Source organism: Eucalyptus grandis, chromosome 1, assembly GCF_016545825.1.
Source record: "Eucalyptus grandis isolate ANBG69807.140 chromosome 1, ASM1654582v1, whole genome shotgun sequence".
NCBI lineage: Eukaryota > Viridiplantae > Streptophyta > Magnoliopsida > Myrtales > Myrtaceae > Eucalyptus > Eucalyptus grandis.
This window is the reverse complement of record NC_052612.1, coordinates 22,339,541-22,358,114: the sequence shown is the minus strand read 5'-3', so window position 1 is coordinate 22,358,114 and position 18,574 is coordinate 22,339,541. Positions and strand designations below refer to the sequence as shown.

Sequence of the window (18,574 nt, the reverse complement as noted above, 5' to 3'; positions counted from 1 at the left end):
GTCTTCAATTCTAAAGTCTCTTAGCTGTTGTTTTATCCATAGAATTTGCGAACAGCAACTTCCAAGAGCTACATACTTCGCTTCTGTTGTTGAAAGAGCCACAGTGCTTTGTTTCCTTGAAAACCAAGACAATGTCCTGCTTCCAAGCAACTGGCAAGTTCCCGAAGTGGTCTTTCTATCAACTCTGCAATCGGCCAGATCTGCGTCTGAATATCCCATAAGATTAAAGTCTCCATTCTTAGGATACCAAAGACCGATGCTTGAAGTTGATGAAACATATTTAATAATACGCTTCGCAGCATTCAAATGAGATTCTTTTGGGTCCGATTGAAATCTGCGCACAAATGCGCAGACACTAAACAAAATGTCAGGTCTAGAAGCAGTAAGATAAAGAAGAGATCCGATGATACTCCTGTACAGCTTTTGATCGACTTTCTTCCCTTCTTCATCTTTGTCTATCTTCAAGGCACTTGACATTGGTATGTCAGCCTTTTTGCAATTGTCCAAACCAAACTTTTTGACAAGTTCATTTGCATACTTTTCTTGATAAATAAAAGTTCCTTCCTCCAATTGTTTTATTTGAAGTCCAAGAAAGAAGGTTAACTCACCCATCATGCTCATTTCAAATTCATCATGCATAGTCTTAGAAAATTTCTTGCACAGACTTTCATTAGAGGATTCAAAGATAATATCATCGACATATATTTGAATAAGCAGAAAACTTTTGTTTTCATTTTTGATAAATAAAGTTGTATCTACTTTACCTTTGACAAAACCATTTTGTATTAAGAACTTACTTAGCCTGTCGTACCATGCTCGAGGTGCTTGCTTTAAGCCATATAAGGCCTTTTTGAGTCCGAATCGAGTCTGGTTTCCTTGGGTCTTCAAACCCTGGTGGTTGTTCCACATAGACTTCCTCATGGATGAATCCATTTAGGAAAGCACTTTTGACATCCATTCGAAATAACCTGAAATTTTTATTGCAAGCAAATGCAAGTAATAAACGAATTGCTTCTAACCTTGCTACCGGTGCATAAGTCTCGTCATAGTCGATCCCTTCTTCTTGTGTGTATCCCTTGGCCACGAGTCTTACCTTTCTCGTCCATTTTGTTCCTGAAAACCCATTTAGCTCTAACAACTAATTTACCTTTCGGTTTTGGAGTTAATTCCCAGACTTCTTTGGCTGTATCACAAGAAGATATTCTGTTATATTCAGTAGGTGATAAAGCACAATATAAAGAATAAATTGCTTTTGCATCAAGAGCTTATCTCTTGATTATTTCTTCCTGAGTCATTTCGCTAGACTCAACATTGTCTTTTCCTCTTTCTGAGACAGGAACAGCTTTGGGAACAATTCCTTTTTCTACAACGTCCCATTCCAGAGGATCTTTTGATCTTAAGAATGCCTTCATCTTGTTTTTCCATATGTTGTAGTCCTTTCCATCAAAGTAAGGTGGTCTTGTGTTGCTTTGCCCTTCTACCAGCCCTAGAGCCAACATACTAGCCATGGATCTTTAACTCTGAAGTAAAATACTTCAAACAAAGTGAGTACATAGGCTCTGATACCAATTGAGATAGCTAGTATAAGCACCTAGAGGGGGGGGGAATAGGTGCACAAACAATTTATCGAGATACGGAAGCGATTCTTGGCAAATGATGGAAAGGAAGTTTGTTATGAAGTGCGATCAAGCTAAAGAGAGTAAGGAAGAGAAAATTTAAACACAGGGTTTATAGTGGTTCGGCTTATTCCAAGCCTACGTCCACTCTTCCGACCGACACCTACCGGCTGGATTTCACTATGATCAAAAGAGAAGTTACAGCACAGCCTTTGCCTTGATTCCACAAAGTGTAGATGTTCTACCACACCTCCTCAAGGTTTCTCACAAATATAGACTCTCTTTTGTATACAAGTATTCGCTCAAAGTGATTGTCTAAACAAAAAGGAGCTTCAGACTTTGGAATTCTTCTATCGCGCACACCTCAAACAACTAAGACCTTCTTCCTTATATACTCCTTTATGCCATCATACCCGTTGGCACTTTCCAAATGAATTCCTCCAATCTACCCGTTGGACGGAATCAATTAGGAAGATTGTTCGAGCTATTAAAGGAACGTGTCGATAGCCCATCAATCATGTTTGCCCATACAATCAAGATCTCGGTTTCCATAAGTAAAACCTTCCAAGAATATTTAGGCAATCATCGAATCTTCAATCATCGAATCAATCTCGATCAATCAAAGGATTCCGTTACGTCTTCTCCAGCCACGAGATCTTCTCCAGTTGATAAGATTAAATCCTTGACGGAACATCCAGGTTCCTGGATAACCTTTCTTCAACGGATTAGAGATCACAATGAGGATAGACTTTGAGTCTTGAGTCAGGTCCAGGAGTGTCTTCGGACTTTAAATAGCAGAGTCTACAAGCCTTCAGACTAGACTGATGGAAACGTTTTGTCAACTTCAAAACATTTCAATAAGAGTTCTCCAACAAGAAGAAGCTGAGGAGGTCGGTGACAAGAAGAAGTGGGTGAAGAGGAGGGTCAAGGCGTATGAGATCTAGAGCAAGGCCATGGGCATCATGAAGAATTCATCAACCACATCTTCGATAAATTGGCCAAGGAGTCATTGTGGGTTGCACACTACTATAAGAAGCCAACTATCACTTCCTCGTCTAATTTGGTTCAACATGACTAATGACTCTTCACCACAAGAAAACCTTAATCAAAAGGGGGAGTATGTAATCTCGCTTCCATCTATCCATCCATCTCTGATCGCGCCTTTGCCTCCAATTCTTTCCTCGCTCGCCTAAGAAGAAAACCCCTAAATAAGCGCCCCCACCCTCCCTTCTCCTCGGAACCCTGAGCTTAATGGCGGAGGGGCTAATTCTCAAGGGCACGGTGAGGGACCGCACCGAAATGGATTTGTGTCTTGTCAATATTTGGAGGTGAAATTTGTGTCTTGTCACTTCTGCAGGAAGAGATAGAATAAAGCAGAAAAGAGAAAGAGAAAGAAAGTGAGGAAGAGGACATCAGAACAGTGAGCGTGCGGAGATAAAGAAAGAGAGAGAAAAGGGACGAGGGGGGAGAGCAATAATGAATTAGTGAACAGTAAGAGCGAGGACCGACAAAAAAAAAAATAGTAAAAGCGAGGGAAAAAAAAAACAAGAGAAACTGAAATCTGATCCAATTTGAACTTAACCAGTCTAGAATCTGAGAATCTAGATCATTGGGCATAATAGTGGTCTTCCGTTCTCATACGTTTGTTTCTAGACAAATCCAAATTGCCCACCTCGATCAACGATAATGGATGACCCGTGACTATACTATATGATCATCCGCTCCTCTCCTTTCTCATCTTCATTCTCATCCACTCCCCAAACAAGCCACCCTGCGCAAAAGGATCCATATCACCGAAGAGATGGAGGAGCCACGTGAGCCCCACGTGCTCGTCCTTCCGTTCCCGGCGCAGGGCCACATCAAGCCCATGCTCTGCCTCGCGAAGCTCCTCGCCGCTGCTGGCCTCCGTGTCACCTTCCTCAACACCCATCACAACCACCGCCGCATCCTCCCCCGCGGCCCTTCCTCTCCTCCCTCCTCCCTCCTCCGCCTCGAGTCCATCTCTGATGGCTTGCCCGATGACCACCCGCGAAGCTTGGAACGGATTGAAGAGCTTCTCCTCTCGATCAAGACGGCGATGAAAGCTGCCTTGAGGGAGTTTCTGGTTTCCAAAAGTGCAGAGCCTCCGGTGACCTGCGTTATAGCGGACGGGATCATGTCGATCGGGATTGACGTCGCGGAGGAGCTCAGCGTTCCGGCAATCTCGTTCCGGACATTCAGTGCTTGCTGCTTGTGGACTTACTTCTGCATTCCCACCTTCATCCATGAGGGCAAGCTTCCATTTCCTGGTAACTCGGTCAAAAAGGCCAAAGGATATCCTTATTTTGTTATTCTTACGGGGCTCGTTATTCTTGACATCTCTCGAAACGAAAATACAAATGAATGATGATTTATGGATACATGTACGCAATCTGTTCTGTTCAGGGGTGTAGAGATTCTTGAGCTTCGAAATTAAAATGGATTTGAACATATAATTATCTAATGAAAAAATGAGTCCAGCAATCCAAGGAAACGCAATGCTCGCTTTGACAAGAGTTCCTGGCCGCCCCTCTAATCTTTCCAAGGAAATACATTTCTTTTAAAAGGAAAATACGAAAGAAAAAAAATATCTCGAATTTCCACTACGAGTATCCTTTTTGCCTCTTCTATTTTCAAAGTTACAAATTTAGACTCTTAGCTTTTCCAATATGCCCCACAATCCCTCGCACGCCAAACCTGCTTTTACCAACTTGCCATTTCTTCCCTAACATACCCACGCACTTTGTTATGGCTACAAGTCACCCTCCTAGACCCATTTCCTGAAATGCTCAACCTAGCAGCAGCCGCGGTCACGGAGCGCCCCCCAAACAATTGTGCACCAACCTCGAACCAAGGTCGTCGGTCTGTTTCAGGCCATGGACGACCATGGTGGGCTGTGACCTCAAAAATGTAATAAAGAAGTTGCAGGCCATGGCTGGGGGTATGGATGTCCATGGCCTAGACATGAGGAAAAGTATCAAAAAAGTCATAAACCTATTGTATTAGTACCAATTCAATTTTAAACTTTTCAATTGAATCAATTTAGTCCTAAACATTTTAATATTGATACCAATTCAGTTCATTTGGCCAATTTTGGCCAGCCGGCGCTGACATGGACGTCAACCGGTGAGCGAATGCTAACATGACAATTTTTATGATTTTTATTAATTTTTTTTCTTTTTCTTTTATGCATGGTGGCCGGCGAGCTTCCAGTGAGGCTCACCAGCCACTAGGTGAGGGCCGCGAAGCCCTCACCTGCCGCTGGCGAGGGTCACGGCCCTCGCCTGGCCTCTCCCAAGGCCGCTGGCGAGGCAGCTTCGCCCGGATCTAGGAGAGGCCAGCCTCACCTGCTGATGGCGAGGCCATGGCGGCCATCGCCAGGGCAGAGGTGAGGGCTGCGAAGTCCTCACCAACTACCAGCAAGGGTTGCGGCCCTCGCTCGGCCTCGCCCGGCCTCGCCCAGGGCCGCCTCGCCCGTAGCTTAGCCCAGCTACATATAGAAGAGTATAGCAAAATGATTGAACAAACACATGTTCCATAGCTTAGCCCCGCCTCGCCCGTAAAATAGTCCGGTGATCATGGGAAAAATGAGGTGAATCTATTCCCTTTAGTTTTCATCTTTCTGACGAAATTTGGCAGATGATGATCTGGACAAGGAGTTCCATGGCTTGCTGGGAGCTGAAGGCCTTCTGCGACGGAGAGACCTACCAAGTATTTGCAGATCAGCGATCGCTATCAACTTATATCGCTATTTTATGGACGAAACCATTGCCATGACCCGAGCTTGCGCTCTCATACTCAACACATTCGATGCCCTTGAAGCCCCGATGCTCTCTCATCTCGCCACCATCTTTACCGATATCTACACGATTGGGCCCCTCCATGCCCTGGCTGTCAAATCCCATGTTGGGCATTTTTCGGGGCGTTCTGAATCTGTAGGCAGTCTTCAGATGGAAGACCGAAGTTGCATGGTGTGGCTTAATTCGCAAGCATCGAGATCGGTCGTCTATGTGTCATTCGGGAGCTTGGTGAAGATTACGGTCGATCAATTGATGGAATTTTGGCACGGCCTGGTCAATTGCGGGAGACCGTTCTTGTGGGTCTTAAGGGAGGATGCGATTTTGGGAGAGAACGAGGAGAAAGCGAGATCACTACTTTCAGAACTGAAAGTTGTTAGTGAAAGGCGACGCGTCGTGGATTGGGCGCCACAAGAAGAGGTGCTTGCCCACGCTGCCGTGGGGGGTTTCTTGACGCACAGCGGGTGGAACTCGACCTTGGAGGGCATAGTGGCAGGAATCCCCATGATTTGTTGGCCTCGAATTGCAGATCAACAAATTAATAGTAGGTGGGTTAGTGAAGTATGGAAAATTGGGCTTGACATGAAGGATACCTGTGACCGATCGACGGTCGAGACAATGGTCAGATTATTGATGGATGACAAGAAAGAGGAGATCATGAAATCGATGGCAAGGATTTCAGCATTGAGTTCGGATAGTGTTGGCCCGGAGGGATCTTCATCGAAGAACTTGGAAAGGCTAGTTAAAAATATAAGGAAGATTTGTCAAACGAGTTGAGTTATTAGAATATAATTCAATTTGAATCTCCCAAACTAAATAGAGGATTAAGCTTGTTTCACATAATTTTCTTTTCTTTGGCCATGATGATTTGTATTCATGAAGCATCGATCACAGAAGGGTTACTAAATACCGCTGGTATCTACTATATTAATTGGGTGAGCGGTGCCCTGATGTCACAGTTCTTTGTGAATTCCATGATTCAGGCATACCAGGCGCATTGTCAATGGCCACTTGGGTCAAGTACGTGTCAATATAGTGTAGAGGTACTTTAGATATTTCCATAAGTTTTCTATTTTTGGTAATTTCTAAATGATGCTATCTCAAATACCAGGAATGTCTACTCGTGCAAAAATGAATACTGTTTGCAAAGCCCTTTAGGGGGTCAACAACTAAACTTTTCGATCAATAGTCTCTTAATGTACATTGCTTATGCCGTTAATAATACAACTAAGTAGTTCGTTTTCTCATGACCTAGTTCTATTATTTCTTTCTTACAAAGGATCCTTCGACTTGTGTGTGGGCCTTTGGATTGGGACTTGTGTGCTTGAGTCAATTAGGATACTACTTATGACTGAGGATACGACACATCATAGGATCCTTTGAGCTGAGACAGTGGCCCAGATCACCACAACTGACTGCCTATTATTTTGATTGTTTGCAAAGTGAACGTGATAATTGTCAAAAAAAAAAAAAGTCCTAAATTTATAATACGACAATCAATTTAATTATGAACTTTTCAATTTAATCAATTTAATTCTAAATATTTTGACAATTTGCCAATGTCCATATCTCGGCCAATTCATAGGTAACAGTGTCTTGGCTCTTATTGGGCTTGGGCAAGGGCTGCAACACCCTTTTTGGTCATTGCCAAGGCCCCGACAATCGCAAAGGGAAATAGGAAAAATGGAAAAAGAAATGGGAAAAAGAGAAACAAAGAAAAAAGGAAAAAAATCAGAAAATATTAAAAAGTAGCAAAAAATCATCAACGTCACCAATTTTCTGCAAAAATTGATCAGAAATACTACTACATTGACAAATTGTCACAAGGCATATGACTAAATTGATCAAATTGAAAAGTTTATGATTGAATTGGCTATTATACAATAAATTTAGAATTGTTTGGACAATTTTCCCCAAAGTGAACCGATGTATTTTGTTTCTGATAAATGGGACTCCCTCTAATTTCATAACTAGGAAGAGAGCCTCTTTTGCTTCTTTAAGGATAAAATCGTTATCGATGACAGGTATATATTTATCAAAACAATACTAGTAGCATATTCATGCGTTGCACATCATGAAATTCCATGGTCGTGTAAAACTAAAATGTGTTTTAGTATAAACTATTAGTCAAGTTGTATTACATTTCGATAAATCTTCTTCTTTTGATCAAAGTTAAATCATTCTTAGTTTATTAAAGTAAACTATAGGAACTTAATAACAATTAGAAAATTCCTAATTGTCATTATTATATGACGTTGGGAAATTTTCAATTGAGAGAAAAAAAAAATTAATACCATGAAAAACCCAAATATGTATATTTGTAATAAATTTACCCCAAATTAATATTTTGCACATCAAAAACTCCAGACCAATACACCTGTAACAAATTTACATTTCATTAATTTTCGTTAAATTTTACTATTAAATTTCTAATTTGGATAATACATGACAGTTGATGGATATACTAATTTAGCATTTTACTCTCCATTTCTAATAAGTGTACTAGTTTGTGATTTTTTGTGGTGGTAATTTAATTTAATGGAAATGAACATATGGAAAATTAATAAAAAAAAATTTACCATTTTAGGCTTTTTTTTGTGGTTAAAAAATTAATTTGGATTAAATTTGTTACATGTGTACCAGTTTGATATTTTTGGTAGTCAAAAAATTAATTTGGGATCAATTTGTTGCAAGTATACCAATTAAAGATTTTTCTTTATATTAATCTTAAAAAATTCCAAGAAAATACATAATAACAAGAGTTACTAAAAAGGCTAAAATTTTCAATAATTGCTAATTTAAAACATTAAAATGAATGCTTCTTTTGTTTGATAGAACTCATGGCATTTTATGGTGAACCTCCTGAGATAAACCTTGGGTTTAACGGATTGGTAGATGAGCACTTGTAACTCTTTTGTGAGGTGGTGCTTAAGGTTTGTACGGGCTCTCTTAAACCCCACCGACCTCAACTTGATTGTTTACTTATTGTTTTTTGAATGAGACTAGACTCACCACTAACCTATAATTGGCCAGTTAGAAGCCGAGTAAGGTGCCGAAGATCCCCTTATTTTTCCGGTCTAGAGAGTTTGGATTTGAGGACTTAGTTTCACCAATTTCGTGTAATGCCCCATCATTGCTACCTATTTCTCCTTTAAGAAAACGTTTTTTACGAAATAGTTTTTTTTTTTTTTATTTTACTCAATCGTGCAAATCTAAATGTCCATGTAAAGGTACACTATCAATAAAGCAGGAGATCGGCAACAACGATGATGATGGTACGTAAAAATTGAAGTACGAAAAAAGAGAGATCAATAAAGCAGAGAGATCGGCAACAACAATAATGATGGTACGTAAAAATTGAAGTACGAAAAAAGAGAGACACGACTCACATCCAACAAAGTTAATACCAGACCATGTTGTAACACCCTGACTGGGTTCTTGTGAGCTATTCATAAAAGGTAAGCTTGCACTAATCTAAGAAAAGAAAGTCTCCCAAATTATTTGATGAGAAATTAATTCTTACTGAATTACGATAAAACTAGTAACAAAAAGCTAATCTAATCCTATCATAAAATGCAAGAAATTTGTCATATGCGCACGTTTTCTTCATCACAAATCACATGTCAAAAATTAGAAAATCTAAGAAAAAGAACATCTTGCATGCTAGTAATTTTAGTTCCATTTTCCATGAAAAAAAAATAAATATATATATAAATGGGGGTCCCTTTAGGGAAATATTCATTTGCACATTCATGTAATATAAATAAATATATTCATTCTTTTAGTGTTGCATTGCATTTTATAGTTCATTATTTTAAAATTTATATCATGTTTAATAGCTGATTTTAGGAAAATAATCTATTTAATAGATATATGTGCATAGCATATCACTTTTCCATATTCACTTTTCTTTTATAGTTTGGTTTAATTTAGGCTCCGTTCGTTTCGCGGAAAATAACTTCCAGGAAAATATTTTCCTGAATTTCCGGTGTTCGGACGGCGGAAAATACACGGTCAACGGAAAATTCATCTTTGGAATTGCGGAAAATGACTTCCTCTTTTGAAAAGAGGAAGTCATTTTCCGCAGCTCTCGCGCTCCAGCTCCTTTTTCCTTCATTCTCGTTCTCTCTCTCTCTCTTTCTTGCTCTCCCTGCTGCAATGGCTTCCTTCTCCGGGATCAGCCTCCGCCCTACCCAGCCGCTCCTGCCCGCCTGCTCCGTCCGAGGCGCCGCCGCCGCCGCCGCGCTCCGCTTCCCCGGCGGCTCAAAGCCGCTCGGGAGGATCCGGCTCAAGAGGGAGCACCGCGGCGGCGCCGGGAGGCTGGAGCCCGCCGCCGTCCAGGCCGCTCGTCGTGCGGCTGCGAGCCGTGAGCCCGTCGGATCTGGCGGCGGAGCTCGCGGCTCGCCGGATCTAGCGGCAGAGCTCGGGCTCCCGATCCGGGCGAGCTCGAGCTCTGTCGCCAGATCCGGCGCGCGGGGGGCGAGCTCGAGCTCTATCGCCAGATCCGGCGCGCTCGGGTGAGAGCGGCCGAGCCTCGAGCTCGCCGGATTTGGCGGCGAAGCTCGCGGCTCGCCGGATCTAGCGGCAGAGCTCGGGCCCCTGATCCGGGCGAGCTCGAGCTCTGTCGCCGGATCCGGCGAGCTCGGGTGAGATCGGCCGAGTCTCGAGCTCACCGGATCGGCCACCGGGTCTTGGTCGGCCGCTGCGGCCGGCCATTGTCGAGCAGGAAGGAGGCGGCAAAGCAACGGAAGGAGGAGGAAGAAGGAGGAGGAAGGAGGCGACGGCGGATGAAGGAGGAGGAAGAAGGAGGAGGAAGGAGGAAGGAAAAGAAAAAAAAAAAGAAATAATAAAAATTTCTATTTTAAAAATATAAATAATTTAAAAAATCATTTTTAAAAAAATATAAATAAATAAAATAATCTTTTTGGTCAATTAAAAATATTAAAATTCAATTTTTGATATTTTTTCCAAACAATTAAATGAACTAACGAACAGCAGAAAATATTTTCCACTCAAATTTTAGATTTTGGCCGAACATCGGAAAATAGAGTTATTTTCCTGGAAAATGACTTCCGGAAAATGTTTTCCGAAAACATGATATTTTCCGCGAAACGAACGGAGCATTAGAAACCTGCATGATGGCTTAGGTTGATTTCGTTGCTTTCATGTTGCCTAGGATAGATCGGGTTGAATCTATTTATTTATCATGTATTTAACATTTTTTTTGGGTATCAAGTGTTTCATTACATTGATTGTACGGCATGATCATTTAAGCTTCCATGGTTAGGAAATAAAATCAATTAAGGTTGCATGTAAAGGTTTTCCTAAAAAAAAGGTGCCAATAATGGGTGTTAGTTTAATCTAATATAACTAAGTCTCTATATCCAAATTATCTAGTTTGCAATTGAAAAATGATCTCCTATAATTTATTGAGCTCCTAACCTACTTGGCAAATTATTTGGTAGCACTTCTAAGGCAATCATGAATTGATGAAAGTGCGAAATTTTTTTTGAGACCACTGCCAATTATTTTAAAAGTTTATAGATGAATGAATGATTTAATATTTAATTATTCTAACAATTTCCCTCACACTTAGTCTAGTCTTTCTGTCTAGTATTAAGTGTGGAAATTTAATTGATGAGTTCCTGGGTCACCAAAAAAAAAATTAATTGATGAGGCAAATGGGGCTTAATAAGATTTGAATTTAGGATTTCCAACTCTAAATGCCATGTTAAAATGGTAAAAGAGGGTTGAATAGAAGAACGAGATTAAGGCACAACGTTGCCTTGTATTTTCTGTATATTTCAAAAGAATGTCTTCTATACACATATTTGCTACACAACACAATGAATATATATAGGCTAAGCACTAGGCTTACAAGAGACGTGATTCTGTGGGATACAATCTCTACATAATGATCTATCTTGAGGAGCAAGTCATGGAGGAATTGTGGGTGTATTCTTGGAAGGAAATGATCTAACTTGATGACCAAGTCATGGAGGAATTATAGTAGTTCCACAACCAACGCTGTTGGGATTTCTTTCCTTTAACACCCACCCTTCGCAAGCTGATGGGGCGGTAGTCACAGTAAGCTTGGCCTGAAGGAGGTGGAACTAAGATCCTGTAAGAGCTTTGGTGAATATATTCGCCAATTGGTCTGTCGAAGAGATATATTAAACATGTAATTGGTGTTGATGAGTTTGCTCGTGAACAAAATTATAGTCAATCTCCACATGTTTCATCCGAGCATGAAGAACAGGATTGCCATAGAGGTAGATAGTTGAAATATTATCAAACTATATTATTGGGGACCCTTGCAGGGTGACTCTTAAATTAGAAAGTAAAGCTTGAATCCATATGATCTTAGCAGTGGCATTAGCAAGACATTAGAATTCTACCTCGGTACTTGAACGAGCAACCATTCTCTACTTTTGAGAACTTCAGGAGATTAAATTAGAACCAAGAAAAATGGCATAACCACCCATAGAACATCTAGTATCATGGTCACCAGCCCATCTTGCATCGGAAAAAGCATGAAGGGAATCCTAAGATCCTCTGGTGAAGAGGATGTTGTGACTAAGAGTGCCAAAGATGAAGCATAAAATATGTTAAGACATATTGTCAATGGGCTTCTGTAAGGGCATGCATGAATTGACAAGTAGTATTCACAGCCTAAGCAAGGTCTCGTCAAGTAATGGTGAGATATTGTAATGCACCCATCATGCTACGATATAATGCAAGATTATGAAACAGGGCACCTTGATTGTGGCATCCCAGAAATTCAAAGCCAAGCCTTAAGGTGTGTTAAAGTCTTTAATTATGTGTTAAATTTCCATGGCTTATGTTTTAGCCATTAGTCTTTTTAATTCGATGATTTGTGCTTGTGATTGTGGAAATTTAAATTTAATAGATTAATAATCTATGCTTAGCCATATGATTTAAATTTCAACAATTAAAATATCCCAAGACTTTGGCCAAGATTGAAAATTGAAATTTAGAAATATTTATAGAAGGAATTTCAAAAAAAAAAAAAAGGAAAAAGAGGGTTAAAATTGAATGGGCCTTGGGCCCATTAGCCTAAAGCTTGGTGGGCCAAGCTAGTCAGCCCATTAGAGCCCAAGAAGGAGAGAATTCGACCAGCCCAAGGGAGTGGCCGGATGGGCCTAAACCCAAGCCCATTCAAATTCAAAAATGAAAATTACATGTGGCACAAAGGAGAGCATGCATTGGTTGGACATTAGGTGAATCAATCATTACTAATCATGGGCTTTAGGGGATATAAAAAGAGAGAGAGAAGAGGAGTGGCCGGTTCTTCTTTCTTCATTTGGCCGAGAGAGAGTGCGAGAGAGAGAGAGAGTTTGAGCGGAAGGGAGAAACCGAGAGGAGAGGAGGCGGAGCCGGAGGGGTGTGCCATTCGTTCGCTGTCCGATCGTCGCCGTTCGTCGTTGCTTGTTCATCTTTAAGGCAAGTGGAGTCCGTAACTTCTCTTGCATGTTTGTTGTGATGTTTGCATGTTAGATTTTAGGTATGATTCGTGCGAAAAACCGAGGTAAGAGTTGGTTATTTGTAAACCGTGTGACTGTTCTTGTTCGGTTTGCTGGAGTCAGTAGCTTGTTTGAGTTTGCATGTGTGTTTGGAGTTCGATTTTGGCTTCGGTGTCTTCATCAAAGTTGAAGCTAACATCTTTTAGTATGACATACTGAAATTTCGTATAAAACGATGGAGATTTGAGGGGTCAAAAGTTCTATCATACGGAAACCCTAGATCTGCGAAATCTTCACTGACCTCTTGTTGATTTCCTGGTTGCATGTTGATTTCTGTTGAAGATCTCACTTCGATGTCTTCATGAAAGTTGTAGGTAACACCTTAAACTAAAAAATAATCAAATTTTAAGAGAAATTAACGAGTATAGCCTAGTGAATCGGCTAGATCTTGGAGATGATTGATTCTGGTGGTGTGTTCCGAGACACCCGAGACTTTATGGACTTAAATGGTGACCATAATATGGTTATTTGACCTAGATCCCTTCATGAAACTTGTAAAGGACACCTTGATACATGACATATCCTAATTTCAGAAGAAACTAAAAAGAATAGATGGGTGAAATATTAATATTTCGGAGAGGTATATTCTGGACGATGCGGTAGTGGTTCCAGAAGTTTCGTGAGGTTGTATAAAATAATATATAAGGAATTTGGCTTAGATTTCTTCACGAAAAGTGCACGAAAATGTGTTGGCTAGCACCCTGTAAATTTTCGTAATTTTGGGAGGCCATATGAGTATTTTAATCGAATTTATTTGGAAACTGTGCAATTCTGGTCATTATCCGAATATCATGTGCTAATTTGTGGAAATTGCGAAGTTATGAGAAATTCAATTTGGCCATGAATTTTGTATGAAATTGTGATCCTATTGATTTGTTTAGTGATTTTTTAAATATTATGATTTTGGGAAAATCATAGATATTAAATTTAATATTTATTTATGAAAATAAATAAATAAATAAAATAATAATAAAATAATAATAAAATAAAATGGATTTTTATTTGGCCATGGATTCAATTCTATTTGTGTGGCATATGTGTGATGAGGTCTTTGCACATGTATTGGATTGAGATGTATATGTGATAAAGTCTTGGTATGCGTATGACATGGTCCTTGTACATGTATTGAATTGAGATGTGTATGGGATAAAGTTTTGGCATGTGTATGACATATGAATTGAGATGCAAGTGTGAATTCCATGTCAAGTGTGATTTGTTTGATACCATGCCAATTGCCATGTTAAATTGAGATAAAGAAATGGTATATGTGGATGATGGTAAATGAGTAAGAGGTTGTGGTGGATGATGATGTCTGGTGGCCTAGTGGCATAATTCCAGTGATTCCCTGGGAGATTCAGGATGCCCGGAATGTGGGGGGCCGGAAGCCTTGTCGGAGGTCTTTGCCCGAAAGGAATGCCTCGCGATGCTAGGATTTGGGGTGCGGGATGCCCGGCCAGGGAGTGTAAATGCCGGAAGCCTTGTCGGAGGTCTTTGCCCGAAGGGAATGCCTCGTGATGCTAGTTGAGATGCGAGATGCCCGGAATGTGGGGGACCGGAAGCCCGGTGGCCATGGGATGGCTGAGTTTCTTTGGGAGCCTTGTCGGAGGTTTACGCCCGAAGGGTTGATGATGAGATTGATGAATGGGTGATGTGGTGATCAAAATTGAAAGATAAAGATGAAAATTAAACCATGATATGATATGCATGATGATATGCATGATGATGATGATGATATGTGATGAGATATGATGATCACCCATGATATGATATGCATGATGATATGCATGACAATGATGATGATGATATGTGATGTGATATGATGATCACCTATGATATGATATGCATGATGAAATGCATGATGTGATGATGATGATATGTAATGTGATATGATGATCACCCATGATATTATATGCATGTTGATATGCATGATGTGATGATGATGATGCGTGATGTGATATGATGATCATCCATGGTATGATATGCATGATGAAATGTATGATGATGATAATGATATATACGATGCCATGATGATGACCTGTATGATATGATGATGCATGAATGCGCATGACATCAAAGGTAAGCAATGCTTGCATCGTATGATGATATGCATGGTGCATTGAGTTGTTATTGGATTTCCCTATCTGCTGAGTGGTTGTACTCACCTCTTTTGGGGATAACATTTCAGATTAGAAAGATGCCGCTTCCTACCGTCACGCGAGGTACCTTCTATGGTCTCCCATCGGATGTAGAAGTAGATTGTACGGAGATCGACTGCGTCACTATCCCTGGACTGACATATGTGCGAGTGCGTGTGTTGGTTATGTACGATGTGGGCCTGGCTGGGGGCCCAGTCATCCAGGAGTTTTTGTCCGTTCATGTTTGCCGAGACGGAGTGATTAGGGGGATGTTGCCGCCACCACCACCCGGCACACCTGGATGGGTGTGATGGCTACGTGAAGGGTAGAGAGCTGATGTTTCTTTTTGGGGATTAGCCGCCACTGTTGGATGGGGGATGTCATGTGATTTTCTTTAGGGGTCGTAGTATCTTTTTGGGATGAGGTCGAGTGTGGCTAGAAATCTTGACCTTCTTTTGTTGTATCGACCCGTGAAAGACCCATCATGTTAATATGTAAATAAAAGTGGCATGGCTTATCTTTTAAATCATGATGTTTAGCTGGTGTGTATTGGTATCATGGATTGGTAGGGGGATAGATGGTGATGTTTAATTTGCTTCCGCTATGAGTCGTGTTGGGACAGATCATTTATAAAAAAAAAAAAAAAAATGCCCATGATTAACGACGCTTGTTCTAAGTGCAAGATAGGAAAATGTAATAAAGTGTAACATCGGCGCTGGTGACGACCTGCGAAGGGTTCGGGGTGTCACATTGATAAAGAGAACAAGGATTCGAACTGGTTAGGTGTGGTATAGCTACAGCTCATGCTTTGTCCATGCTGGCCTTCTTAAGAATTTCGGAGGCATATTTCCATTGATACAAAAGAAGGCCAGAGGCAATGTGTAGAGATGCAATTAAAGTGGATAATGGTGCCTAGGGAGAGTTGTAAGGATGATATCATCCACATATATAGGGAGAAATACATTGTATGCTGATGTATGTAGGACAAACAAGGAAGAATCAGCACAAGAAACGTGAAAACCAATAGATAAGAGGAAAAAACTTAGCCTTTGATGCCAAGCTCGTGGTGCTTGCTTTAATCCATAAAGCAACTGTTGAAGTTTGCAAACATAGTCGGGATGATTAGCATCAACAAAACTTGGTGGTTGTTGCATATAAATCTCCTCGGTAAAGTCATTGTGAAGGAACGTGTTCTTAACATCAAATTGTCAAAGTGTCCAACCCTAACTATAGGCAAGTGAAATCATTGTATGGATAGGTACATGCTTTACAATGGGATTGAAAGTCTCATGAAAATCAACTCTTTCCTGTTGATTATATCCCTTGGCCATGAATCTCGCTTTATACCGTTCAAGTGAGCCATTTGCATGATATTTGATGTAAAACACCCATTTGCATCCAATTACTTTAAATTGTGACGGACGAGGGACTAGAACCCAGGTTTGATTCTTCATAAGGGCTATATATTCCGTGGCCATGGCAGCCCTCCATGTAGGATTTGTAGTTGCTTGACTGAAGCAAGTTGGAATGGGTATCGGTTGCACCATAGAATGAAGGGCTTATGTGTGGTCCTTAGTGAGATAACATTAGGCCAAAGTATCTTCTCCAAGTTGCGTCACCATGGGGTATGTAGGAGCCATGGGTGAACTAGGAGAGGGCTCTGACCAAGCCAAAGAGTCGATGGCCTAGTTAGTAGAGGGACAAGACTAATCAGTAGAGCATACGATAAAACATGTGGAATTAGATGAAGCATTTTTTATTGGTGGTGTGATAACACATAGTGCTGTTGATTTAGTAAAAGAGTTCTGCGAAATTGAGGTGGAATGATTTTGATTTGGGGAGGCCATGAGTGGACTGATAAGGACGGAAATACCACATGGCTAGGGGTAAAATTTTGAATCTATTAATAAATCAAGATATGGGCTAGCATGAACTGATGATGCAGCAAAAATAAAAGGAAATAAGTCTTCATAAAAAATAGCAGCAGTGGTAATATAGAATCAATTATCCTTGAGAGAGTAACATGGATAACCATGGAAGCTGGGAGCATAACCCAAAAAAATGCAGGGATGAGATCGATGTTGTAGCTTGTTCTTTGCGTAAGGTCGAAGGTTTGGATAGATAGTGCAGCCAAAGACGCATAGGTGATGAATTGAGGGTTTAACATTATAGGGAACCTCCCAAGGTGACTTATGGTTGAGCACTGCTGAAGGTAACCTAGTAATGTTATGAACAACATTTTCGAATGCAAGATCCCCAAAGTGAGTTGGAACTAAGGCATGGTTGAGCATCAACAATCCCATCTCTACAATGTGTCAATGCTTTCTTTCAGCAATACCATTTTGGTGATGAATTGTCAGACAAGAGGTGTTAGAAATTCGTATTTCATACTAACGATTTGATGGATTACATAATGTTCCAAGATCAAGACATAAAATAGAGCATAATGGAGGTGGGAGATTTTGTTTCCAAGTCGATGGTAGGGTATCCGTGCGGTGGGCCTTGGGCGATCCATTCCGCGGCTTGATTAGCATTCCTGGGCTCATATATTAATCTACCCCTTGAAGAAGGCCCATTAGTCTTCTGCAATCATTCACTGTTGACTGAGCAGCCCATAGAGCTGGCAGGTGGCCCATTATACTTTCAACAGCCAAGGAATTATCTGAGGAAATCACCACGTGGGGGAGCTTCTTCGTGGAGTTGAGTTCAGAGTGGAGTTGTGTGTGGACTTGAAGTGTTGTACTTGCCGACTACCTTTCTCTTTCTTTTAGCCACGAGAGTGCCTCCCGAATAGTTAGGGTTTCTGCAATTAGCGCAGTGGGAGCCCGGATTTTCTTCGCAAAGCCATCGACGAGTTTGCCCCACTCATCTCTGCATACGCTAGCTACGGATCCCTCCATGGATGTGCTGCACCAAGACGCGTCTACATTGAGCTTCATGGAGGTCAGTGGTGGAGGGTTCTAGTGTGTTCATCTCCTTGTTGGTTGCGATTCACCTCCTTTACCTTTGGGGTTCCATCGCACATAAAGATGGGCCATAGCCGTGGCTTCTTCGAAGATAGATCCTAGGTCAGTCCTCTTCCCCTGAAAAACAAACTTATTTCGAGTAGTCTAGATCTACCAAAGAACCCCAGCGAAGAGGGCTTTCAATTGTGGGTCAGGGTTAGAGGTGAAGAACTCACACGCCCATTTGTTGATTCTACTTATCATTGTAGAGGAGCATTGCATCGCCATTCTTGGATTCGACCATAATTCTCTTATCCATTTGTAGTGAGTGAAAAGGTGTTCCACCGTTTCCGGAACTTGGCCGCACAATGAGCAAGTCGAGTCAGGTATGATGTTCCTTCTATGTAGGTTTTCCTTCGTTGGAATTGCATTATTGCATATGCTACACAATAGGAAACGTACCTTTGGGAATATCTGTAGCTGCCAAATGTTATTCCATAACTGTTTAAGGGGTCGGTA

The 18,574-nt window shown here is 41.0% G+C and overlaps 1 protein-coding gene across 1 annotated transcript; it reads left to right on the top strand.

Moving 5' to 3' along the window:
• The first annotated feature begins 3,211 nt into the window (after nucleotides 1–3,211).
• LOC104433089 (7-deoxyloganetic acid glucosyltransferase) lies at nucleotides 3,212–6,617 on the top strand. Its single transcript, XM_010045730.3, has 2 exons — nucleotides 3,212–3,904; nucleotides 5,274–6,617. The coding sequence occupies exons 1-2, from the start codon at nucleotides 3,418–3,420 to the stop codon at nucleotides 6,206–6,208; spliced, it is 1,422 nt and encodes a 473-aa protein (XP_010044032.1). The 5' UTR covers nucleotides 3,212–3,417; the 3' UTR covers nucleotides 6,209–6,617.
• Nucleotides 6,618–18,574: the final 11,957 nt, after the last annotated feature.